The sequence below is a fragment of the Stigmatopora nigra genome, chromosome 8, assembly GCF_051989575.1.
Source record: "Stigmatopora nigra isolate UIUO_SnigA chromosome 8, RoL_Snig_1.1, whole genome shotgun sequence".
NCBI lineage: Eukaryota > Metazoa > Chordata > Actinopteri > Syngnathiformes > Syngnathidae > Stigmatopora > Stigmatopora nigra.
Genome location: NC_135515.1, coordinates 5,402,073 through 5,429,393, shown reverse-complemented (window position 1 = coordinate 5,429,393; position 27,321 = coordinate 5,402,073). Strand labels below are relative to the sequence as shown.

Sequence of the window (27,321 nt, the reverse complement as noted above, 5' to 3'; positions counted from 1 at the left end):
AAGACGAGGCTTTTTACTTGTTTTACCATTGGGGAAAAATATTTAAATCCCTTGCATTTTTGTTAACTGTTTTGATTTTGTATTTATTTATTTTTAGATAAACTTTTCTTGATTTTTTTTAAACATATCTGCCATAGCTGGTCTAGGTGCGTGTTTACAGTTTGCTAGTCTTCCTCAAGCAGCATTATCATTTCATTATGCAGGAGATACAATAGAGATATACACAATAAAAAGGGGCAAATCTCGGCATACTGACAGGCTAAATTATTGATGTGTTTGTGAAGTAAATGGCTGTAAAATATGGGCAGAATGGGGTGAAAATGGAGCTCTATGAGCAACGTGAACGCCATGGATGGGAAGATGTTGCCGGTATGGCCAACCTCCTGGGAGACTGGGCGCATACCCAATGAAGTGCACTGTGTTGTTTCTGAGGCGTCGAGACGACTTTACCGAGGCCAATCCTATTTTTACAGAAAAGGCACATCTTGTTGCTACGCTAGCCAGGAAGGTCTGTGGCGGGTTCAAAAAGATGAAGAGCATCCATTTAGGGATCTTATAACACCTTCACATTGGACACGAGATAAAATATTGGTTGGAAAGAGGGAGGTGTTTCTCCTATTTCACATATTCCATTGATTATTGATGATTTTTGCCATTATAGATACTTAAAGGAAGGTGTTGACACCCGCCAAAATAGACTCTCGACTTATTCATTGCTTTTTGGCTGAGGTGTGAAAGCAGTGGGACAGAGACTGTCTGAAAAAAGGGGAGGGACATAATAAGAGGGCTGTGATAGGCAGACACTCTAACCTTTATGGTTGATTTGAAGAGCTAGGCAAACACCTTTGATAAACGCCAAAGGGGATCTTGTAACTCGTATTTCATTGGTTAAAACAGTATATTGGGAAATATCTGCCTATATTTAAGGTCACCTATCTACTTCCTGAAAACGCATGCCATCCTTAGTGCTTTTTTCATCATTTAACAACAGAAAAATTCTATTTTATGTCCCTATTCATGTAGATAAGCTTCTTTCCAATAAGATGCACACGATAAAGGTGTTGGTTATCTTTTTACAAAGCAATGGATGTCCAAATAGTTTGAACACGGAATAAATTTGCACTCCCACAAAGCACCTATGATAATCTTATTATGATGGAAAACCAATGGGCAGTAGAAATGTTTTTACATCTAATTATTAAGATGCTATCTTATTTCACATGTAAAATATTAATTGAAGGCTCAAGTGGAGAAGATTAATGATAATTATGTGGCAATTTTGTCCACAAAAATATTTTATGGAGAAATACTAGGCAATAAATCTGTCGTGGACAGGGATTATAAGCAAGTCAGTCAGATTGTTTTGGGGCTCGTGTTTTGCATGTTGTCTCATCCAGATGTCGTCAATTAGACGTCGGATTAAGATGACTGGTGTCGGATTAGCCAATCCTGAGCCAGAAACATTTACGATTAGATTATAACATATAGACATCTGGGTTGCTGTAATGGCTGTGCTGCAACAAAATAGCATTAAACCGGCGAGACAGTACAAATTGTAATCAGTAGTTAGACAAGAAGACGGCTAGAAGAGAAAGTCTTGCAATCACTTTTGCAACTTTCCAATTACACTTATTCAAATCATGCTCTGTATTAAATCCAACAACAAAGATCAACAGGGGGATTTGGCCATCTTCATGTAGCAATATTGTTTGTGAGTTTATGTAAGTGATCAGTCCTCCGTTTATCGTTAAGGATAATTATTTTCTCTCTCTCTTCGCTTGGCCTTTGTGCAAATGTGTAGTGACAGATAAATGTACAGATATTAACTTTGTTTGTATACTGACCTTTTAGATGTAATAGTTTTTAAAAAAAAAATATTTCCAAATGCATCCCTATGCAGATTGGAGAAAAATATAAGGAGTATGTATACGTATATATTCCCACAGTATATATGCTTTGAAAGTGCAGGTTTCTTTTTGATTGTAACTGATTTTAAATGGTCTCAGATGTTGAGGACTCTGTGAACAATAGTGTCGATGAATGAACTGAGAAAATTATGCTCATGGGAAAAGGATGTCTATTTCTAGGAGGCATTTATGTGTGTTAAGTGGATGACGCATTCCAATGCCTATTAACTGGATGGCCACGTTTTGTTGAAACATGGTCGCTGATGAGAGGAAGTACGCACAAAATTCACTTCTCTTCCAGTAAGGCCGTCAGCAAAATGTCACATGTGGATGTTTTAAAACCATGCATGTATTGCATGTAACCACCTCCTTATAATGAATGATAAGGATCGTGATATGTGACATTATTGAAGGTGACAGTGTGATTCGCTTTGGATCGATGCAGGCAGCCTAGCTTTGTGACAACATCTCTATTTCAGTCTTTGGCAATGATGGATTCGTTGGCTTGTTGTCGAGCTTAACGATCCTAAAGAATGAAATCCTAGCCCAACGTGACGACGCTGTATACAGCATGTGCAATTCCAGTTGCATTTGTCACCATTTTTCCTGAGGTGTGTGCAATTGTGTCATGCCTGATTAAAGTTAACCCCTGTGAGGTGTCTGCTGCACCCTGCCCCTATATGCCTCACCCCCCCTATTCCCTCCACCCTTCAATCACTCAATTCCTTTTCTCCTTCCTTCTGGCGTGCTGACAGAACAGGAGAATGCTCCCTCAAGGTCTTACACCCACCCCCCTTACACACACACACACACACACACACACCACCACCCATTTTCACTCCCACGGGTGGCGTTTCCTTGGAAACAGTGTCAGAGTTGACTGGGTGGATACAGATAGATGGCTGCCCTTTATCGGACTAAACCACTGTGTTACTGAAAGAGACCAGGGTGGACCCCTGCAAACATTCACACCCCTCCATTCGAACTCTGAATGAACAGTCCTGCCCGATCCAGTGTGAGAGTGTTGTATGAATTATTTTTCCCCCTTTTCTTTCCTCATGTGACTCTATTACTGTCTGCACACTTTGCTGCTATCTCTGCGGACTGATCAACCATTTGTCCCATTGAACTGGACATTTTTGGGTGCTTCACTATGCAAATGTTCTCTTCTTGTGTGTCCTTGAAAGAGAAACAAAATGGAGACGGAGCTTTTCTTTGCATTGTCTCGTGCCTCTTTGAAGGCACCATGTTCCACTGAGACTAAATTTGATCTGTCGTTTGCAAGGACTGTATTCCACCATCCAGATATACGACTTCAGTAACTGCCTGTTAAATAATTGAAATGCAAACAGTCTCAATGTGTTATTGAGGCCACACATCATCATAGAGCAAACCTGATGCTCTGTTATCAAAGTGAAGCTTTATTGTTGTTGGATCTGGCAGGGATAATAATAATGATGATTTACAACACCTACATCAATCCATCTATGATTTTAACACAAACATATATACAAATGACCCACCCCCCAAATAAAATAACTTTTTAGGTGAAAAATTACTGCTTTTTTTCCTCTGTTTTCTACCATGCGTGTTTATAATCCAGTGAAATCTACAGTATGTTTTTTTTTAACAGATTAGATAACTTTATTCATCCCGTATTTGGGAAATTTCACTAACAGTAGCCACAGTAGGAAGGTGAGAATACAGACACAGAAAAATACATTTTAGACATAAATAAATAGGTTATACAATGTGGAAGCTTGCAGTTTATATAAACATGAAAAAATCGGATTTTCTGTCGTGGACATTGGCACTATACCCTATAGCTTTATTTATTTTTTCAGTTCACATAGAATTAAAAAGCCTAATTGACGAGTCCATCATATCTATAAACAATCATGGCAGCAAGTCTCTCAATGACTAAAACACACGCACCGACACACTCACGCACGCCGCATTATATACAGTAAGTGATTACTTCAGGGCTGATCCAGACTGAGTTTAGTAGCATGCAATAATCCACCTAAGCAGCATATGGGTTGGGCAAGGAAGAGGGATTAGATATCCGGATTAAAATTAAGGTACAAAAAAAAGGGACTGCAGTTGTTCAGGCAAGAATATAGGGGGAGTTGCGGTTTGTATAAATGTTTTCCAAATAGTAATGAAATGGTAAGAAATAGCTTAGATTTAGGTAAGTGCTATAATTGTGTCACTGAGTGACCTGTATGTGGGTCAAAATCCTTCCCTGATTTGGAGATCATAAGCAAAGTGGTGATCATACTTGCATTAGCTGTTTGATCATGAGCATATGCAGATTGTCAGAGCCTCTCTGTCTAATTTGAATAACACATCACGGCCTCGGAAAGGCTCTCCGACACTTTTGTCGTTATTTCATCCATATTCTTTGGAAGTGGGGTATTTTTTCCCTCCTTGATTTGCATCAATAAACCTCTGTAAGCAAGGCATTGTAATGCCTAATTGGGCAGTAATGAGCTGTCGCATTATGCAGAGTGCCGAGGTTCAAGCTTATTAGTTGCTTGGTTGCCCATAACATTTTCCTGTCTTCTGTTACTTCACTGTTGCATGTTGTCAATGAAATCTCTCCCCCACTTTTCCTCCCTGGCTGCTTCATCGCTATTCTTCTCAGCCGTACCCCCCTCACACCCACAACCTCTCTCCCCAGGCTAAAAATAGTCCCCTATTATCCGCGAGGCCGAGGCCATGTACAGTGAGGCAGCAATCAGCGTGGCGGCTATTGCACATCAAGATTCACAGTTGCTGTCACGCTGCTAATGACATTCTCTACATGTGGCTTGGAGCACCTTTGCACTGAGAGGAAGGTTCTATTCTAGGATGGTCGGAATCAAAAGTTAATTCAATGAATCACAGCAGTTATCCCGTCGAGAACTGCTCATACAATCGGAATATATTATCCTTGTCAACGTTTTGTGAGTGTTTCAAGTTAAATGGACCTATTTTTATTCTCTAAAGACTAGTCCGCAAGGTAAATACATTTTTCCATACTGCCCGAGTGCTAAGTAACAGCATGCTAGCGCGTCATGACCTTCAGGCCACCTTGTGATTTTCATGTGGTTGTCAAAGGCAAGGCACAGCTCCACGCAGCAAATGACTCTCGGCAGATAAAAGCGAACCTTTTCGCTATCTGATTTGCGACGCTCAGTGCGGATGTGATCTGAGGGGCGTCACATTGCCGTTCTTATTCTCTTGTCTTGGAATGATCCGCTTTGTTTCGGTCCCCCTTCTCGTACGCTCACATTGCAAAGGAGTCCCTCTTGCGTTAGACAAAAGCAAACAGTTTGCAGCTGTTTGCTGTTTGATAGTCTTGCCTCCAGGTATTTTCCAGGGAAATTATGACTCGCAATACTGATGCTGCCAGAGGGTAAACACACTATATACTCCTATCAGAGCATTTTCCTTTCAAATCAGTTGACTTTCTTGCATCTTTTTGACGTTGTCACACTCGGAAACATTTGGAAAACGTCATCACTTGGCGTGAAGCGGTCCTCCGTCATTATCTTGTTGGATAGATGGCTGACAGCGGTGTGTCTGATTAACATTGACTGTAATTGACTGTCCGACTTGCCTTCTAAATGACTGCCTTAAGTACAGACTTACTGACTGACTGGCAGGTTTGCTGGTTGGTTGATCGTCCCGGTAGCTAACACACCCACAAAGTCTGTGCACTGACTTAATCATTAACTGACCCCCTGAATCTTCAGACTCTTTACTCCCTAACTAATTGACTCGTCACATCTCAAAGGAAGGGCGCCCTTGATATCAGCATGACCGGTCGGTCAAATGACAACCACATTTCCATTTTTTCCCCATTAACTTTGATATCAAAGGAAATTGTAAGATATTAAAATTGCATGGACCTCATTTTGAAAGGGTTTCTGCACTCGATTTCCAGGAATAACTTCTCTATCAGAATCATTCTTGTTTCCTCCCCAATTATCAAATTATAACTCCACATTGCAATCATATAGCAAATATAACACAGCTTAAATTCACAGTAATTTTCCTGCACTTGGGCTATTGGGCCAATGTAGCCATGCGGTAATGCGTACGGATGCGACTGGGCATGTGGATGCGTGTGGTGACTCATAAACGACAACACTGGAGGCTGTCTGTGACAGCTGCTCCATAATCAGATTACTGTTTCAATTTGGCCAAGTTGTGTTTTTGTGTGTGTTAATGTCTGGTCATTTCCACTTGGAAAAGCCCTGTGAGCATTGCTGGCCATGTCAACATATTTAACCAAACAATAACCTCTACGGTTGTGCACAATTGATTGATTTATGTACATTGTAAAGGCGGATTTTTAAGGTAGGCCAGTGCAAAATGCCGACCCTCAGCAGGGACATTTAACTTACCCAGAATGTGTTAATAGGGCTCTCATCTATACCATACTCTGAACTGCACAGAAAGAAAACGCACACTCTCTACCTCGAAGATATTGAGTCAAAACAGATATTTCAAAGCAATTGTAGCGTGTCACACAGACTGTTTTTACATATTCTGCTCCATTTCGTAGGCTCAGCATGTGCATCTGTTCCTTTTTGATGCATCTGTCATTTTTCAAATGCATCCATACGTCCAAATTATCATTCACAGGGACTTTTCATGTTTTCCCGTCTCATCTTTGAAGGGTGCTTCTTGACACATAGATGTTCCATCTGTTTGTTTTCCTTTTAAAATACATTCATTTCATCAGGAGATACAACCATATTGTATATGTTCAAGTCTAATAGCTGCTTTCTGCTAGCTTCTCATATCTGAACAAAAGTCATGCAGCCCACTTCGAACTTGTCATTGAACCTGTGAACTAAACCAAATGATACTTCGAGTCCAGCTGGTTGCCCTGTGTGTTTGTGTGTGTTTAATGCCTCCAGTGTGGCCATTGTGTCCAGCACAAGGGCATTGTGTCACCTCCCAGCTGCTCTTTATCAAAGTCTTGCAGAGCTATGTGGCATTGCAAAGGTCATCTGCACCACAGGAGGCAGCATCCACTACTTGCAGCAATGTTTACTCAATGTCTTTTTAAAATGGCTTCTGGAAGTAGACTATGTTCTTTGTTTTTGATGGGACAATTTATCTCATTTGGTCAATGGCCCAATGCCTCAAATACAATTCTTTTATAGGTTGATTATGATTAACCATTGACTTGGAATACTTCAAAATTCTCTGTCAGATTAAGTGGTATTCACTCCAAGCAACTTCAGGTCTTGATGGAAAAGCTGCATAGAATAGCCAGTTTCGGGGGCATCATGAATGTTGTATATCTTGGGCACATATAGCTGCACACAGCTCTCCGCCCGCCACTCTGTCAGTCATTTTCTGCTGTTGTCACAGTAACCATCTCACCTTCCCTTCACTGTCCCGCCCTAATGAGACCACTGGAGGACAGAAAGAGAGAAGCAAGGGAATGGAGGCCGAATGCAGGCTCTGATAAAGAAGAGATATATCACAAGGGAGATAGGCCAAATGGAAGCAGCTATTGTCTCATATATTCTGTCAATTGACCAAAAGAAAAAAACAAAAGCAACTGCCCTGCCTGCAGCATCACATGATTACGTTGTCTCTGCATGACTACACTGCATTTATATACAAATCCAATTTATCTTTCATTGATAATTACCCAGCACGGTGTGATTTGTGGCCTCAAACTCAGATTAAAATTTAATTAAAAGGTACCAGGAAGGGCAGATTTAACAAGACAGAAAATATTCCTTTATCAGGCCTCATCCCTACAGTGTAAACTTCATCATCTAGTTATTTTTTTTTCTTTCAATTAATGTGTGAAACTCAAATTAAAATTAAATCCAAGTGTTAAATGAATCCGTTTTCCTCAATCATCAGGCTTCCTTTTGAAGGCTCAAAAATACTATTTCATCATTTGGGAGGCTACAACTAAAATAATTTTAGCTCTGTATGCTACTTTTTACAGATCAAGATTTATTTAAAAATACAAAGTGGATTAAAAAAAGTGAAGTTAGGGAGCCTGGTCATTTACAAAATTTAATCAATGGGCTTTTGGGGCATTCCAAAGTTGACATAGAATCCCATACTGTATTATTACCAGACAGGCATTTGTTTAAATGAAATCCAACTCAAATTAGAGATTTTGGCAAACGTAACTCGGAGTTGTGTGAAGCATGCTTTGGCACATTCATTTGATCACCAGACTGATGCTAACGAGAGATGCAATATGTGAAGTTGAGAGAGACCAATCTGGTTAAGTGATTTCAACATCTGTTCTTTTATGTACTGCAAAAGACTCTCCGTCTGTTACACCGCCGTAAAAAAGCCTAAACGAAGAGAACGAGGCCTCTGGGTTTAGCACAGATTGGCAATTATACACCTCAACATTTCAAGAGACCTTTAGCAATGCGAGTATTTCATGTGGGAGCTGCACATCTGCCAAATGTTAATAGGCCATGGCCTTAGACTGGAATATGAGGCCATGTGGCAAGTGATAAGAGACTCGCAAGTGGACATAATGGATATGGATAGAGTCTGATTTCATTTAACGCTATTACATTAGTTGGGAAATATGCAAATGCAAGTATTCAAATTTTAACTTTTCCTGGTGGGCTTTTTAATGTTTTTTGTCAAATTTATGGAACTATAAATGGTATTGCAAGGAAAACAAACAGTTTTAGTGAACATATTTAGTTTCCTCTTTTAGAAACAGCCCTAAATATTCAACTTTCACACATGCAAGTCTCCCAATGTGATGATAATCATAGACATTTAATTTCAATATCAGGCTTTGTGATTGTGAAAAACGGAGCCAGCAACAATTGAAATAGCTGTGCAAATATTTACATGATCTCCTTAGACAAAAGTTTGTTATCACAGTAAAACACTGCCGTTTTTGACTTAATATTTTTACATCACACCCTCATTACTATTATATTTGAGAAGTACTTCCGTTTAAATTTGTGCATTACTCTTTTATACATGAAGAAATAAAACACAGCGATTTCTGCATAATGAATTTTGAACACCATGACATGCCTCCAGACCCAAATGTCTCTCACCCTTTAATTCTGTTCGCCGCTCACCCAATAAACCTCTCTTGTCAATATTTACCATCGTCGGCTTCTGCTGTTTCATCAGCAGCTTTTGACGCACTTGTGCTTCTCGCCGTCAACTTAATTAGTCACATCTCTCCGTCTAATTAAATCAAGTGGAAGGAAGTTGCAATCTCAAGTAGATCAAATTAAGATCCATGCAAATCCTGGAGGGTGTCGCGGTGGTCTCTGTGGCAACAGTGTCCTTGTCTGCCTTCATTCTGTGCTGAGGAGTCATGTGAGGCTTGTCATCACTTGTTAAATGAAATATTGTGCTGAAAAATCATTCCATTTAGACTGGTTAATTGGGTGACTGTCTAGGTTACACTGAAAAGTGACTAATCATTCACCCTCAGGCAAGTTGTTACAATACTCTCTATATGGAAGAAAATTGGGCATAAAATAAATGTTTTTGTTATTCACTGTCATATCAACCTTTTAAATCGATATCTATTTGAGAATATGTTTTTAAGAAGCAATGGCCGTTTTCAAATAAAGAACATTGGAGCATAAAAGGATGATTACCTTGAGTTTAAATGATCTAAATCTAAAAATCAGAAGGTACATCTGTGCAGTAATCATTATACCTTGTGTTTAAGTTATGGGGCAAATGCGTGCCGCCTTAAGGATTTCTAATCATAGATAACATGTTTTTTTTATCTGCTCCATTTAGCATTTGCAAGGAGATTTTCATGTTTATTTTTGATTTTGGGGATTGTTTGCCCTACTTCAACCCAATTCCCTGACAAGATTTAGCCATTGTTTACTGTTGACCTGAATGACCCTGAAAAGATGATGCCAGTTGTACTTAACACTCCAGGGGTTCAATAGTCTTTTTGTAAAGCATAAATACAATAGAAACATTTTTTAATCCTACAATTTTACATAATGAAACTGGCAATCTCATTTTCTTAACTGCAAGGGCTGTGGGGGGTGCTGGAGCCTACCCCAGCTGTCTCCAGGCCTGAGGCGGGGGTAGTGTCCAATCAGCCTACCATGCATTTTTTTTTGGAATGTGGGAGGAAACCAGAATACCCAGAGGAAACCCACGTAGGCCCGGGGAGAACATGCAAACTGCACACATGACAAAAATTCATGTTATTGCATATTACAGGCTCCCTTTTTTTTCTTCAATTTAAATAATGTGAATCCAAAAAATGGCATTTTGTGTGATTGAAGTTTTGATGACGTGTGTGTAGTACTGCATGTTTTGCTGACATATAAAGAGCTTCCATTAATGATCAAAGGCAGGTTATTTGTGTCATGAGTCTGAAATCAATGGCAGGTGGCATCTGGCTGCTACCTATTCCGTGTATTCAAAGGAGGCAAAAGGGAGGAATGTAATGGAAGGAAAGGAAGAGGGAGGAGAAGTGTGCTTCCTCCAAATATTGGATGATGTGGAGCTGTCTAGGAGGGCGGAGTTCCTCTTTAAGTCTCTCCTATGTGGGTGAGGCCAGTGGGAGAAGAAATGGGAAGGTGGGGCATGGGGGTGTACCAGAGCAAACAACTGAAATGGGGACAGAGGAGAGAGCAAAGCATGTCTGTACAGAACAATAAATGTCTCGATATTGCAATGGATTAAATAGTGAGGTAACAATGGGCTCGCATTCCCCAATAATTGATTCCATAGCTATTGAGCAAAATGTGGAGAGACAGTTGTAGTTGAAGGGAGAGAGAGGAGACTTAGCCATGCAAATACAATAGATCCATTTGACTCCCACTAGGGCTAAGTGTAGAGAAAAGCCTTTGAAATGGAAACAGTGGGATGTTGATCCATCATGGCGCCACCATAATGCAATGACATCGAAGCAGGTAGTGTAAAATGGTTGAAGAGCGCGAGAGATGCTTGAGTAATCACTTCCGTTTTTATTTGATATTTTTCTGGATGTTGAGTTGAGAATCTTTAGTGGTGGAAAAGCACCAGCGAGCAGTGTGGACAGAGCACCAGTGTGCACTGTTACTTTCATCTCTGACAACATCTGGGGGCTGTTGTGAATCAGGAGTGAAATGCTAAAATTGTTCAAACGCTCTTTGGAGCAGGAGTCGGCATGGCCTAGGCCCGGCCGGCTCACTCGTCTTTCTTGTGTTTTGAGAGATGAAATGCACCTGGTTCTGAGCCCTTGCTCTGATTTGATGACGGTTTGAACTCGATGCCTCGGGCAACGTTTCGTGGTACCCTGAGAATATTTTCTCTTGATAAGTTTAGTTTAGAAAGTCCATACTGAAACTTTTTAGCCGAGAATTGAACACAGAACCTTTGACGCTGAGGTGTGCAATTTATCCATCTCAGTAATTCATATATAAACATTTGTTGTGGTTGTATTTCAAAATTTTAAATATTTTTTTTGCATTATAATGACAACTGATGCAAAAGAATGTCCCAAAAAGTTACGAAAAATGTATTTATTTGATGATAATTTTGAAATTATTTTGAAATTGCCACATTTCTGATCTGATGATTAAGTTTTGCTTCACTATTTACCATTTTTTGCACTTGTAATCAAGATTATATTCTCTGAACTCTTGTAAAGCCATATTAAATATTGCTTCAATAGATTATTTTCATCCATTTAATTTTAATATAATTCCATTCTGGAAAGGTCGTTTGTTGCTGGTTGCGAGAGAAACAGTGCGTGTCCAGCTGCGTGCTGGTGTGTTACGTCGGTGTAGCGCAGACGTGTCGACATCAGTGGTTTAATGGTTTGAATCTAAGTTGGGCCAATTAAAAGGCACGCCGCATGCGCTGGGGTAGGCTCCCATTCATTTCAAGGGAAATCGAGGTTGAAATGAGCCATTGTCAAGCCACGTGGCTGCTGTGCATACTGAAAGGCAGGCCTGCAACAGCTCTGCTAAACACTGGTTAGAGCACAGAGGAGAGTCTTTGTTCCAGGCAGGAGGCTGTGGACAAGGAGTGGCAGTGTTCACTTTGAGCGAGAGAGGAAGGAGAGAGGAAAGGATGGACTAAGACAGCAACGAGGGATGTAGACAGATGCAGGCAGAGGATAAGAGGAAGAAGCTGGCAGTGAATGACAAGGAGCCCCAGATGAAGGTGCAGGGAGAAAGTTAAGAAGTAGAAAAGACCAAGGAGGTTAGGACAAACAAACAAAAAACATGACCGAGAATAGCACCCAGGAGAGTTCAAGTCTCTGCTAAGGTCTTACTGTGAACTCAGGGAAGGGAAAAACATTTTGAAGTACTATAGTAGAATATATAAGGCCTTTTAAAAGGTGTGTATTTGATCATTTTTTCAAAAAGAGGATTGACAATAGACACTCACCTTAGAATTATTCTTTGGAAGATTTGCATGGTGTGTTTGAGCTTGATTTTTCTTTCAAATCGACCACAAACATGGCGAATACAGCAAAGAAAAAATACACAAATTTAGCTCATCTTTAAGCCACTTTTACAATAATGATAAAAATCAACTGCTACACACATTTAATTTATAAATGATTAAAATGATGGTATGGGGTCATTTTTTTTTTTTTACCAATAAATTGTTGCCATGGAATGTTCCAACTTGGGAACAAAATTTTCAACACATTATTTAACATAGACGATAATAAATATAGATATAACAATTTCAGGGTTTTCAACCAGAGAAAATTTGCTGATGTGAAGTGAAATTGCAATAGCATGAACTTATCCATATGGATGTTTAGAGCTCTCATAGGACGGGATGGGAAATGTCTGCTACAGTAGCTCTTGCACCCCTGACGTCAGCTGGAAAGCACTGTGTGTAAGTGCTGACTTGGCCCTTAGACACACACACACATGCATGCACGTACACCCACCCACATAAAGAAAATGCCTGCCAAGACAATGCCGTTAAATTGTACACACAGCACATCGTGACAATGTGTGTGTGTATGTTTCACAGGCAAAATGCTCAAAGTAATTTTCAACACATTAGCCCAACCATGTGCTTAAAATTTAATATGCATAATTTCCTAATTTGGGGACTGCTGACTTGTTCATTTTCAAGAGTAGTAACTTTATTTAGGCGTATGTAAGAGTAAAGCAGTCCAGTTTAGCGTTCATATTAGTAGATATAAGTCTGAAAGATTTGCCCAATCATTGAGGCCAATGATGGGCCTTCTGTCCTTCCTGGTTATGTAATCCACTTTCTCAATAATTAAGGGAATCATTTCACTCTGTGCTAACTACATGAAATTCAATCAAATATTGAGTGCACTGGCATTAAATGGAAAAAAAAATCTCCTCACATTTAGGAAGGGAATAAACAGTCCATAATAACATTGGTGGAACTTAAATGTTTTTTTTGGGCTAGAATTTTGTGGGTGTTTACCGTTAGTGTTTCCGTGTCAATGTTTATGTTCATTTTATGCGTGTAATATGTACTGTACATGAGGTTAAAAGGTTCCACTGCATTCAAGATCAGTATGTTTACTACACTGTATATCAGCATGACATCCTACGGGTGCTTCTGTCGGTTGCAGAGTGAGCCGTGGCATTGATTATTGAGGGGGCTGATGGCTCGACCCGCCAGATGCAGCAGAATACATACTGTAGCAAGGGAGCACCATCAGTTGCCTTGACAACACCGGTGCCTGTCAACACCTTTATCTTAATAGTGACAAATTGTACTTATTACCTCAGCGTTAAGCCTACCCGCTGCACACCCCCCTTTTTGATGAAGATACTTAGCCCCGGTACTGATCAAATTGTGTCTGCATAATTAGTGAAAACAGAGCCCTATTTAAAAAGAAGGGCTTGAGATGCATTGTCCAGTTTTAACATCAGGTTTAGCACTTATGATGCAACTCTGTGTAGGGGGAAGTGGGGTGATTGTTGAGGTCACTGGTACAATGATGAAGTGCCAGGGCTAAAAGGTTTAGGATGTCAAGGTGCTTTTTAGGGCTTGTCGGCATAATGTCTAACGATGTTACTGTAATGCTAGATTATTGGTGTGAATGAGTCATCGGTCACCAGCCAGTACATGCTGCTCTCATTCTTACGTGGGTCTATGTAATCAACAAAATGTGGTCTTAAACGGCCAGAGTTGTGCTGGGCTACACTTTGATGTATGAAAATTAGGCACTATAACTCAATTCGGTTCAAAATTTATTATAACAAAAATTATTATTTTTTGTTAGCGGAGCGCATGTTCACTGACCCAATCGCAAACATTGATATTATGGTTGGAAATGTCTTTGATCGTTCTGCTTTTCACAGTAAAGGTTGCTTCATAATTATAGGCAGGCAGTTTTGTATTCTCCTGGTAGAATTTAAGAGTTGGCATAGCTTTTACCTTAATCCACCCTTTACAAAGGATAAGATAGTTGCATAAAGATGTCCATCAAGTTAGACTGCGATAACTATTATTATAATTCGTAATGATAAGTAGTAGTATTAGTTGTCATAGTATATATTTTATTTTAATACGAGCACTGGCTTGGTATAGGCTCTAGTTCCTCCCCTGACCCTTGTCAGAATAAGCATTACAGAAGATGAATGAATAGTTAAGTGCACTGTTAACGATAGAGCTTTGTATCTTCGTATAGTGGCTTAAAATAATAAATTTGAAGAATGAAAGTATTTGCACTGCATAAACGATCATGACCCAACCAATTAAATAAAAGATAGGATAATGTCCCAGCATAGCCCTTAATGATCTCTCAAAGCACCCCCGATGGGAATGTCTGATTAAGAAAATTGGCTGAGACATGTAACACTGTGGGAATCATGAATAATGTGTGTATCTGAGGGTAAAAGAAAAAAAAACCTCACAAATAATTCTATTTTTTTAAGTCTCAGTCTACAAATAGCAATTATTACCTTGCAGAATTTTCACAGCTATGTAGACATAGATTGAGAATTTCTGGTTATCACACTCTGACCTAAGTCTCTCACTTTATACTCCGATCTAAATTGTGTATACTGTCAATGTACACGCTGGAGTCTACAAGAGCCTAGCTAAATGCCGCCGGAACAGAATTCACAAATTAGTGTCGTCAAACAGAAATGTGCTAATTGCTGTTGTTAAAGTTGTTGCAATAATTAGGTTATGATGGGCTACTGCAATAAACGTGTGCACAAGCACATTCATTGCGGAGCAAAAGCCAACATCCTTGCTCCAATATGTGAAAACTAGAAGGCTTAATTGAATTCCTCATTTTCATATAATTTCTTGGCCATGAGATGCAATGATCAACATTTTATTTTTTATTAACTTGGGTTCAGTAGAGGAATTTCAAAATACAATAAATATTAAAGAAGATTTTTATGAATATCTGGAGTAGGCATTTTGGTTAGGCAAAAGGCGAGGCCAAGCCAACCTAGTGGGCAAAAAACTTTTAACGTTGTAACCATAACTGCATTTTGGTTTATTCTTTATCACAAACTGAATTTTTGGGTCACTAAATATGCAAGAAAGTAAAAGAAAAAATAAGTTTCAATCTTGAAATGTGAATTATTGTCATCATTTTTACAACTGTGGCCTTTAGGCTTTTGTATGGTCAAAGTATAACCATAATTTGGGGTTATATCGCTGCACAGACGCAGATTGCATGGCAATCGGCAAATGCATTTTTAGGTGGACAAAGCCATTGGTGCAAAGATTCAGCCTCAGGCTTTCTTCTTGGACTATTTTACTTTTTCATTGTCGAGCTGATGGTTTTTCCAGCTCATTGCACTGGCTTGCATAGTAACATGCTGCTTAATGGCACTGATCTTCAGAAGAGATTACTAGATTGCTAACCTCATCAAAGACATAAACAACCCCACGACTCTTTAACCTGGGAGACCCAACTCTCCCTTTCAGCACTTTTTTGTGCTAAGAGCATGTGTTTGTGTGTGCTCAGCAAAGTGCTATACATTAGCGTGAAATTAATCCATTCTCCCGGTGCTCTGATATTACGTTGTGCAGTCTGTCTATGACAGAAATTTGCAATTCTTGTCTTTGGTGATGTGTAGCGTGCTTCAAAATACGTATACAAAACTATTTTGCAAGATAATTTGGGTCATGCAGTTCATCAAGGGTATTTGGAAACAAAACCTCATTTTATTGAGATATTGTATGATGTTTTCCAATATTTTATTGAGGATATATGTTGAATACGTCATCAATCAAGAGTAAATACATGGTTTCTTTGTTTGGAATTTGGGATGACAATTTTTTTCCAAAAATGTCAAAAAGCATTTAAATCTTCTCACTCAGCATTTACGGTAATCCCATTACTGTCGTTCAAGTACTGGTACAAATCAAATGCCTCACAGATCTCATCATTTATTTATCTTGACATCCCTCACTTTCTCAGTTGTTTATTAAAAATTAATCGTTCACGGCAGTTGGACATTTTTTGCATGGATTACAATGCAGCAATAATTTATGATAAATGACGACCCGTTCTCAACTTATAGATGCGGTACTATAACGGCACTTATACTCACAATTGTCTCCACTCTACTTTGTGTGTGTGTGTGGGAATTGAAGTAAAGTGCAGTAACACATTTGAGTAATTTCCCCGGAAAATAACATCTTAAATGATTCATTTTAACTGCTTTAAATGCTTTATTTTGCCCAAATATTGACAGTGTGCCTTACAGTGCACCATAAGTATAAATCCAGGTTGTGCTTTAACCTTTTCATGCAATAATCACAATTTTTTTGAACATTCCGTGGTTTGATTGGCGAGGAAAAAAAATCCTTACATCTTTCTAGAACGTACAATCACATAATTGACAGATAAATCCTGTGAAAAGTCAATAAAAAAAATCATACTTTGACAACAGTCTGACTACATTAACAGTCAATCTATGCAATGGATGAAGGTGTTATATGGGCATCTGCAGCATTGCAGAGTTCTGAGCTAGCTAAACACTGATTTTCCATTCAGTGTGCACACACACAGCTGGAGAGAACATGTAGGAGGCAGGAGAGGAAGTAGAAAGAGCCAAACGGGAACACAGAGGTTTTTTGAGGGTAAATAAGACACAGGGGCTCTCTTAGCATCTAAGCATTAATGCCAAAGCCCTCGCTTAAAACCAAGGACGCCTTTTTAAATGGGGTGTCAATGGCCGTTCTGTCATTCTCTTGCATTGCTCAAATCTATTCAGACAGCAGGTGCTTTCAAAGAAAGACACTTTTACAGGTGCAGGAGGCTTTTCAATTGAGTTTTGATAAGTTCCAAATTGTTACAGGCATCTTTTTGATAGTTTTTGGAAATATTTACTGTATAGTCGATGATGGATTATGCACCAAAGCAAATAATTTTATTTGCAGTATTTTATTTCTTTGATTCATCTGATTTCAATCATTGAATTCCAATTTGAAGGATTATCATTTTTTCAATGTATTTTTAATGCTACACTATTTTTCTTTGGAACATGTTCTTTCATTTTCCGTACTGCTTATCCTTATATGGGATATATGGGGTGCTGGAGCCCATCCCGGCCCACTATGGCACCAGGTTGGGGACAACCTTAATTGGTGACCAGCTAATTGCAGGGTACTAGGAGACTGATAACCATTTTGACCTCAACAATTAAGATTACAGCTGTATAATGCTTTCAAAATAAACCACTGTCCGAACCAAAATTAACAAAACAAAGTAGGCCTCTAAACACATCCTTGACTTTACCACAGGAATCAAAGCAGGTATCCTGTCAAAATAGTTTTTATTGCAGAATTTTTACTCTCTGAATGAAGCTCTGTGGACTTTATGGGAAAAATATTCCAATCAGTTCAAGTGAATGTCCACTTAATTGCATTTTAAGATATAGCACATTTGGCAAAGTGATCCATTTTTCTCTGCAGACAGACCTGGACTAGACAGATACCTGTTTTTAATTTTTATGACTTGCTGCACTGTGACATTCATAGGCTCATTCATCATATCTGTCTTTGAGAAATGGCTGCAGGTTGATTCAGAGTGAATTGCGCATCCAGTGCTAATCTATTGTTGTGTATGCCTCAAGAAACATTTTCAAATACAGTAAATATATATGTTTAAATTCTTCCGGTTTCCCCTACTGCCCTGAGTTGGTTGGGATAGGCTCCAGCACCCTTGTGTCTGTTACTGGTTTGTGTTTTTCACTCTTGATCAAAAGAAAACACCACCAATAACAACAATATTTTGTACATGCATCTCACTTCTTATATCTTCTTTTGTATATTTTCTCCTATTATCCAGTTTTTTTCTCTTACCAATCAAATTGGATCACAATTAAAGCCACAAAAATATACATTTGATCCTTTGAGTTATCTGCTTTAGTCCCCCAAAATAAAGATACTTTTTTTAACCTTTAAGTGCAACTGACTAACAATGAATTATGGGACGTTTACACCAAAAGACAGCTCATTAGTCTCACTTCACTATAACTGTGGGGTTTAAAGCAGGTAAAATTAAAGTACATTTCAAACAGTACTACCTGAAGGGAATTGAACTGTCTTTTGCTGAGAATCTGTCACACGATTGTTTTTAACTGTTGCAAAGTGGTAATGATTTGATAAAATGTCCCTTGTGCTGTGAAACACTTTCTTCCATAATAATCCTAATGACCTGATTTATTTTAGATCAGGTAAACAATGTGAAGTCATAGTACACAGCAAAGAAACGTACCAACTGATGATCCAGAAACAGTTGCAGCAATTAGTATTGTTAGTTAGTTTTTTGTAGACAAAATTCAAGTGAGCACAATGTCTTATTTTGAACATGTCTGCAAAATGTCCTGTAAAAAGACTGCAGTTCTATCGTGGCGTTTGAGGAGAAAATTGCGGTGTCTGGCAGCGGCTGCAGTGAAACACAATTTTGTCTCGCTCAAGATGGATTCCACTGTGAGATTTTAGAGGACCAGTACAGAATCAAAATGGAGAAGCCTGGTGGGAGGAGAGAAAGAGGGAGAAAAGCAGTCTAGTGTGGACAGCTTCAGAATATAGACATTTGTGTTTTGTTGTGGTCGTTATATGATCATTGACTTGAGAATGGAAGATTTGTTTATCTTTGAGCCCTTTTAGTGATATATTTTTAAATAGCATCAGGCTTATTTCTAAATGGAATTCAATATAGTGCCAGCAAATTCAACAACAACAAAAAGAAAACATATTTTTTGTTGTCTCAGTAATTTAGCATTTGCCCCGCCTCTTCTTCCTAAGCCCTGATAAGATGTCCTCCCACCATTGTCAGGCACACACACACATTTACACATTCACACACATCCACCCTCCCTACCTTCCCTCTACCTTCATAAATTTTACGTGCTCCTCAAATATTCCACCGCATGTAAACCAGTAAAATCCCTTCAGGACATCAAAATCCAAGGGATCTGTTGTCTATTCTATCTAGGTCAATGCTTACAATAGCTTTGCCATTCCTTTTGCTTCTGCCACTTTGCTCTTTACCCCCCCCCCCCCACCCCACCCCACAAGGTCTCTTTTGTTTTGCAAGTATAATCATCAAAAAATGTAAGCATATTAAACACGCTTTGCTTTTCTTCCAAACAAATTAGTCTCCAGAGGAATATTTAAGAAAAACTTAAGCTGTTTGATATAATTACTGTGAATTCAAATGCTTCCTATTAACATTTTATAGTTAACGGCTTTGGACTTTGTTGTTGGTAGTGTGCTCTGTTGCATATAATAAGCAGTGCATAGACATTTAGTGTGTGATAGTTTCATGTGTCTTGTATTGGGGACGACATTATGTGACCTTAGGGAGTTGGCATCTCATTTGTTAAGCCGCACAGAAAACAGAGCTTTGTGCCATGTCCTATGTAATCTTAAAGGAAGCCCTTGAGTTATAAATGTAATTTAAAACCTTTATTTTTAACGCAGTATCTACATATTCATTTGTTAAAACACATGCACATCTTTTTTTCCCCCGGTTAAAAAATACAATAACATTCTTTGCTCCCTGTTATCGACTTAATCGTCCCATTTTTTTTTTCTTTTGGCCAACCATCAATGCCACCATTTATTCTCCTTTTGTATAAATCACTCTGTGCCTTCAGCCAAAGAGGAGCATAATCAAAAAAGCTTACTCACTGGAATACTATACTGAAAACCTTATATTTTGGATACATCATGACCACAATGTTTGTGCTTGCGGTGATTATGAAAGAAGTACAGAAACTATTCTTGGCATTTTCTCATTCATTCTCCCCAGCATATAATGTGAAGAAATGCCTGTTTAGTTTTCCTAAGAAAAAGTGTTGGCTATCATATTAGTGCCGCATAATTCATCACGTTTCTCTTTATAATATACTTTAAACGACACTTTTTATGACACTGTACATTAAAGATGTATTTTGGGTTTTTAGGCCTAAATGTAATTTTCTTATTTATTTTCAAAACTGTTTTGAATAAGAGGTTTTAAGTTTCAGATTGTTTGGTGCATCCACTTTAATGTTTGATGTATTTTGCAGGACAAAGACATCTCATCACACCCACAGGAGCCTTGTACATTTTGGACGTGCTGCCTGAGGATGGGCTGAATAACTATCGCTGTACCACACGTCACCGCTACACTGGGGAGACTCGCCAGAGCAACAGTGCACGTCTCATTGTATCAGGTCTGTGATCAATCATACTCATCATGTTAGTAGGTCTCTGATATCGCTATACCTAAACTATAGGCTCCTCAAAATAGTTGCCATTTCTGAATTCCGGATAACTTTGATCTTTGAGTTGAAAAATATTTGGTAAGAAAATAACCAGTCTTCATACTTACCAGTGATCTAAAATTGGACTTTAACTATCGTGGACATCATCATCTTCAATTGATAAGGAGAATATTCCTGAATATCTTTAGAATAATGACAGACAAACTTGACTTATTATTGAGAATATTTGTACCCTCTCTATTCACCATCCTTTTTTCCTCCCAACTCATGTCTTGAGAAAATTATCTTGTACTTTGGCTCTAATCCTGCTAACCAATAATGGGACAAAAGCAAAGCTTGTAAATACAAAGTGTCCTTGGCCTAATATGCAAGATTTATGTGTCCTACAACTAAAGCTTAAGCACAATATTACTATAATGCTGCTCTGTGTATGATTATAGTTTGAAGACTCAGAATAAAACATTATAACTCCTCATATTTTGTGAAGAATAGAGGTTGGAAAACGATGTCTATTTGCTTCCTTACCTTAAAAAATACAACTTTTATAGCACCATGTCTTCACTCAAAGAGGGATACCTAATGCAAATACAGTAAGAGTCATACAATTCTTATTTCAGACCCCACCAATGCAGAGCCAAGCATTCTGGATGGCTTTGACCATCGGGACGTGATGATTAATCATCGGGTAGAGCTGCCCTGTAAGGCGTCTGGCTACCCGTTCCCTAAGTATCGCTGGCTCAAGGACAACAGCCCTCTGGAACCGGATAGTCGTTTCCGCCAGACCATTACAGGTTTATTGATAGAAAGTACGCAACCGAGTGACTCTGGGACATATGTGTGTGAAGTTTGGAACAGCTATGGCAATGCCGAGGTCATGGGGCACCTGCATGTCAGACGTAAGTCTTTTTTGCTCTTCAAATGACTTGGTAAAGTGATTTTGTTGGGGTATTTGCTGTAAACCTGCTTTGTGTCTTCAGAGCCCTTGAAGGCAATGGTCAGCCCTCGTAAGGTGAAAGGCAGTGTGGGTAGCAAAGTATCTCTGTCCTGTAGCGTCAGTGGTTCTGACGAGTACGAGCTGTCGTGGTATCGCAATGGCGAGATCATCTACCCTGGTAACAACGTTCGCTTTTCCGGTCTCAACCGGGAGAATCTCATTATGGAAGGAATGTCTAAGAGTGATGGAGGAGCCTATCAGTGCTTTGCCAGGAAGGGCAAAATGTCCGCTCAGGACTTTGTGCAAGTCATCCTTGAAGGTAAGATTTGGACATTCTCACATACACTCATGGTCAAACATTTTGAAAATGTAATGCCTTACGACAGCAGGGGTGTCCACTACACAAATCTATTACGTGTACATTCTTAGAATTATGTTAACAGTACCAGTTCAGATCACTGTTATTTTTTCTACAGGCATTGATGTGTTTCAGTAAATAGTGGAGTTTGGTGTGGAAAAAGATAAAGAAGTAAAAATTAATCTGAAAATTAGCAACCAATGTGCTATTTTCTTCATCTAACTTATCTGACTTCTAGTGAAATACTATTTTATTAAGACTATTTTTTTGTCAGCGTTTGGGCATTTTCCTTGATTCAAATAGTCTTTCCAAAATTACCAATCAGGCACAAAAATGTTAAAACATGATATTAACAAATATTAAAGAGTCAGATTATTTCCATTCATCCAGTGAAGATTTTCAGCACTGCAAAAAAAGTGTATCCTGCCTTCATGTTTTATTCATCACCAAATCCCTGTTTTTCGTTGTTGTCCTTCCCAGATGGCACGCCTAAGATCCTCGCCTCCTTCAGTGAGAAAGTGGTGAACCCGAACGAGCCCGTCTTTCTAGTGTGCAACGTCAAGGGCACTCCGCCACCCCGCTGCATGTGGTCACTGGACGAGGAACCCGTCATCAAAGACAGCCACCATCACCTAGGACATTACGAGACGCATGAGGGCCATGTGGTCAGCCAGCTGAATGTGACGCACACGCAGGTGCAAGACGGCGGCGTGTATCGGTGCACATGCAGCAACTCGGCCGGCCTCGTGTACCACCAGGCTCGAATAAACGTAAGAGGTGCTTGTCAAATCAACTCCTCCAAGAACAATACACATACCTGTCTGTCTTTCTGTGTATCTGTCTAGTTGCACATATTTGGTTTATGTTGTATGACAATTAGAATTGAGTTAGGAAGCATTTGATTCTTCTTTTAGTCTTACGTCTCTTCATTTTTGTGATAATGTTTATGGTTAGTTTTTAATTGCGCTTTCCCTGCACACTTATACCTTCAGGTCAAATTAATTTTCCTGGTTTGTTGCACATCATCTCTTAGTAAATAGCCTGAGGATGTTTCTTCTCTTTGCACGAATGTACAATATATGTAGTGTTCTTTTTTAAGTTTATTTGTTTATTTTGCAAGTGTAGCCAATTCTATAGTTGTAGATCAAATACTTTTTGTAACACAGAATGTCTAACATCTCTGTGGGCGAGCAGCTGAAGCTGAGTTAGAAGAACTTTTTAGTTTAGATGTTGAACTCTTGAATCTGCCTGTCATTCGGCTACCTTCTGCTAAGATGAAAGTTTTCCTTGTAAAGTAACTATAATTCTACATTAGTTGGTCGGAAGGACCACATGTGGAGTTGTTCTTTGCTTTTTCCATCTGGGTTTACCACCTCTGGGAGGGACCAAAGGTACAAAGAAAGCTGGATGGCAGATAATGGGACCTTTCTGGCAGAGTGCCCAAGCTAGTGTGCAAGCTTGAGAAGTCTCAACTAGATATACAGTAGTTGGATTCACCTTGTCATAGCTTGGCAATGGTATGGCAATGATATCAATATCTGGAGGCTGTTCTTGGATCAAAATTATCTTTTAACTTGAACACCATTTGTTCACTTATTTTGAATACCACGTTTTCACAAAGTTTGGCATTGCAGTTCGCAATCAGTTTGAGAATTAGCACCTCAATGTCTGAGATCATGGTCTTCAGTCCTCTAACTGGATGTTGTTCTTGGGGAGAATACATTGGCGATGGACTTTGCTTTGCAGGATTGAGCAGCCTGTGGATAAGGTGTCTCAGGCAAGTCTTGTCTTCCCTTCGAAATCTACTGGCCCTGTGAATCAATCTTGCATAGATAGGTGGATTGATAAATAAACAGTGTTGTTTTATCTGCCGTTAGTGAGAAATAAACTGTTTTGTGTACACATCACTCCAGCAAGCGTCACAGCTCTTGCAACCTAACACAATGACTAATACATGTGCTCATAAGAAGTTCTTTCTGACCCACTCTCATTCCCAGGCCGTGCCAGCATCCGCTCTATGAAAAATGTAACCGCCATCGCGGGACGGGATGCCTTCATTCACTGCCGTGTGATTGGCTATCCTTACTATTCTATCAAGTGGTACAAGAACTCTGCCTTGTTGCCATTCAACCACCGACAGAGAGCCTTCGAAAACAATGGCACACTCAGGCTCACAAATGTGCAGCAAGGAGATGCTGGCGAGTATAATTGCAAAGTGATGGTCCAACCCAACAAGATGGACTCCCAAAGTGTCCACCTACGAGTCAGAGGTAAATGGATTTTCATGGTATATCCTTGTTTTTATATATAATATTATTATATTGTTTTTATAGTATATTATCACTGGCTACGGAAGACACGTAAACAAATACACCCCCAACTGGAAGACAAGTAATTGTTCCACCAAATCAGATATTAATCTCAGACTTATAAATGAGTGTACCTGCTACTCAGTTCATCAGGCTAGCTAATGAAGACTGTATCTTTGTTAATGCTACATCAGAGCCGATCGCCATTGAGATCTCAGAAGCTGTAATTGGAAGCGCGAAGCAGGGCCTCCCTATTATGCCTCATTTCCTTCCGTCTGATCAGTCCACGAGGATGCCACCGACACATTACACTTGGTCATGACATGAGGGGAACAGAGGGGGAGAAAGAAGAGTGAGAACACAAGAGAGCGCCATGATACAAAACAACGCATCCCATTGGTGCCATACTCAGCGAATGCTTTTGTTAATTCCAGCCCGCAAATACACAGCAGTCTTTGGGGATCCTGGGAGTCCATTAACTCCACTTTGTTGAGAACTAAATAAACTGCTAAAGTGCTGCTGATTTTTACAGTTATTTAATCTCGCTGGACACTCACACATATTCCTTGTGTGATGGCTGATGGTTTCCAAGAGACACGTTTAATACTATTTATCGTATACCTATAGTTTATTATGTTATATTATGTTTACGTCCTTGAATTTATGTGTAGATCTTGTCAATGTCCTAACCACCCACAAATGAGTGTGGGATGAATTAATTATGACCCAGATTGTGACTTCCTAATCACTGTAATCATTTAAATAAGCAGTCCATTTGACAACATCTGCTATGAAGGCGTAATGGCACATGGAACATGTAGATGATTGCCAGGTGCTCCTCTTACTTTCTCTCCATTCTTTGTCTACAGTGCCTCCTTACATTCAGCCCTTCGAATTCCAGCGATTCACCATTGGTCAGCGTGTTTTCATCCCCTGTGTGGTCATGTCAGGCGACCGGCCTCTTGACATCACCTGGCAAAAAGATGGACGGCCTATCCCGACCAGTCTGGGTGTGACTGTGGACAACATTGATTTTACCAGCTCACTGAGAATCTCCAACTTAACACCTGACCACAATGGCAATTATACGTGTGTTGCCCGCAATGAGGCGGCTGCTGTGGAACACCAAAGTCAACTCATTGTTCGAGGTGAGACCAAATGCGAAGATCCAGTCGTAAATGAACCTTCCTTGCCGCTAAATGCTCAAAGATCAAGCAGAAACATTATTGGCAAGTCAATTCAACATTTTAAATATATATAACCCAGTAGGTACTGCAGGTATACACTACTCCACAGTTTTTATTTTTGCTTTTAGACTTGTAGACAATAAGGTTCATCTCATCCACCAGGCCAACACCAAATCTAATTATTTGTTGTCCATTAAGTCACTAATGAACATTAGGTTCTTAATTTTTTCCTGTAAATCTAATGGTTATAATAAGTTCCCAAAAAGTAAATACTTATATCAACTGTTGTGTATTTCCAGTTCCTCCCCAATTTATTGTCCAACCCGAAGACCAAGACGGGATTTACGGAAAAACGGTTACTCTCAACTGTTCTGCTGAAGGATACCCGCCACCCACAATTGTATGGGAGCACTCTAAAGGTACCTACTTCAACTTGCCCTTTAAAGTCTACTCTCACCTTAAATGCCTGACAGGAAACAAATGATTCATTGGTTCATTTCATTTTCCCATTTTTTTTTTTTTAACAGATGAGTAGGTTCAGTTGCGATTAGCTGGGTGGTGATCACGGGTGCATACGCTTGCACACATTGAGCGCTTCAGGGCATATTCATGCATGCACAAGCGCACACATCCATCTGTTCAGTTAAAATGGTCTTGCGAGGTGTCACCCTGAATCCTTGGAGTGTAAGCGCTGAGAAAGATCCCATTATAGAAAAAGAGACAACGCATACGTATGCAGAGGAATAATAAGGCAGCCGTGCGTACAGGCAGGAAGGCAGCAGGTGAGTTCAGCCACTTGAGTTGACCACGTAAACAGGGGTCCCATGTGTTTGCTATCTCAACCATATAACCAGGGATGAAAGCTTTGTCAACAGAAGGACAACAACCAATGGGGATTCATGTATGTGCGTATGTGTGTGGAAATGCACTCAGTCCTATGATCAAAAGTGAAATGTCTGTTTTTCAACCTTTGATAGGATTTGTGTGAGTGTGAGAGAGACAGATACAAAAAGGCACCATGCCTGATTAACACTATCTGACAATTTCTGATTAGAATCGAAGATAAAACGAGCCTTTTTCACAGATTTTGAATGGACCCTCGCTACTTTGAGTCAGTCTGGTAGGAAATCAGACACATTATACAAAAAGTGTTTAGGTATCATATAACATACTAGATGAATGTTGTAAATCCATCCAAAATTTAATGAAAATAATTAGTTGGAATCACAGGTTGGTTATAGCCAAACTGCTCCAATCATATCTTTCCTGTTTGCATTTTAAGTAACAGTTAAACAATTGTAGATGTCATTTAAAAAGAATAAAATAAAAAGAAACATAAACCTTTTTTTGACACTATACAGTACATTATAAACTTCCTATTGCACTACGTCTAGGACCTTCAACTGTACGTTTGGAACCCAATTTGTTCAGGCAATGGTGTTCTGGCTTCCTTTTTACAGCAATTACGGTAGCAAAGGGCCAGATGAATGTCTGTGGGAATTATTGAAGCGTAAGTAAAGGTCAGCTGATATTAACATATTAACCAGCTCTGATTGGGTATGCAAAATCCATAATTGAAGGGGGAACATGTCTCACTGGCTTTGCACTTAGACGCAGGGGAACCGAAGCAAAGTCACCACTTGACCCTGGGCTCTAAAGGCCACCTGTTCATGTTTTAATTAAAAAAGAAAAAAAAAACACCACCGTAAATGGTCTAATCTTCACATGCCATTACTTTGGACTTGATTATTAAAGGGTTCAGGTTAGTGGGATATCCACATGTAAGATTAAAAATACGTATAAATCGCAGTTTGTGATGCTTTTATACATCAGGAAAATACATCTAAATAGTTATTTACCAGAATGTGTTCTCGGGACAGAAAAATCAGTCGACCCTGTCTTTGCTGAACCGACATAACATCATTTTGAAGTCATTAACATGAATC

At 39.3% G+C, this 27,321-nt stretch overlaps 1 protein-coding gene across 3 annotated transcripts in view; it reads left to right on the top strand.

The window, feature by feature from the left end:
• dscamb (Down syndrome cell adhesion molecule b) overlaps window positions 1–27,321 on the top strand; it is a 73,947-nt gene that overhangs the window by 30,110 nt on the left and 16,516 nt on the right. For all 3 annotated transcript variants that reach the window (XM_077722256.1, XM_077722255.1, XM_077722254.1), the window contains exons 4-10: window positions 20,390–20,536; window positions 21,205–21,483; window positions 21,565–21,840; window positions 22,360–22,656; window positions 23,877–24,149; window positions 25,058–25,336; window positions 25,675–25,794. In XM_077722256.1, coding sequence (XP_077578382.1) covers window positions 20,390–20,536; window positions 21,205–21,483; window positions 21,565–21,840; window positions 22,360–22,656; window positions 23,877–24,149; window positions 25,058–25,336; window positions 25,675–25,794 — 1,671 coding nt within the window. The remainder of the gene's footprint in view (window positions 1–20,389; window positions 20,537–21,204; window positions 21,484–21,564; window positions 21,841–22,359; window positions 22,657–23,876; window positions 24,150–25,057; window positions 25,337–25,674; window positions 25,795–27,321) is intronic.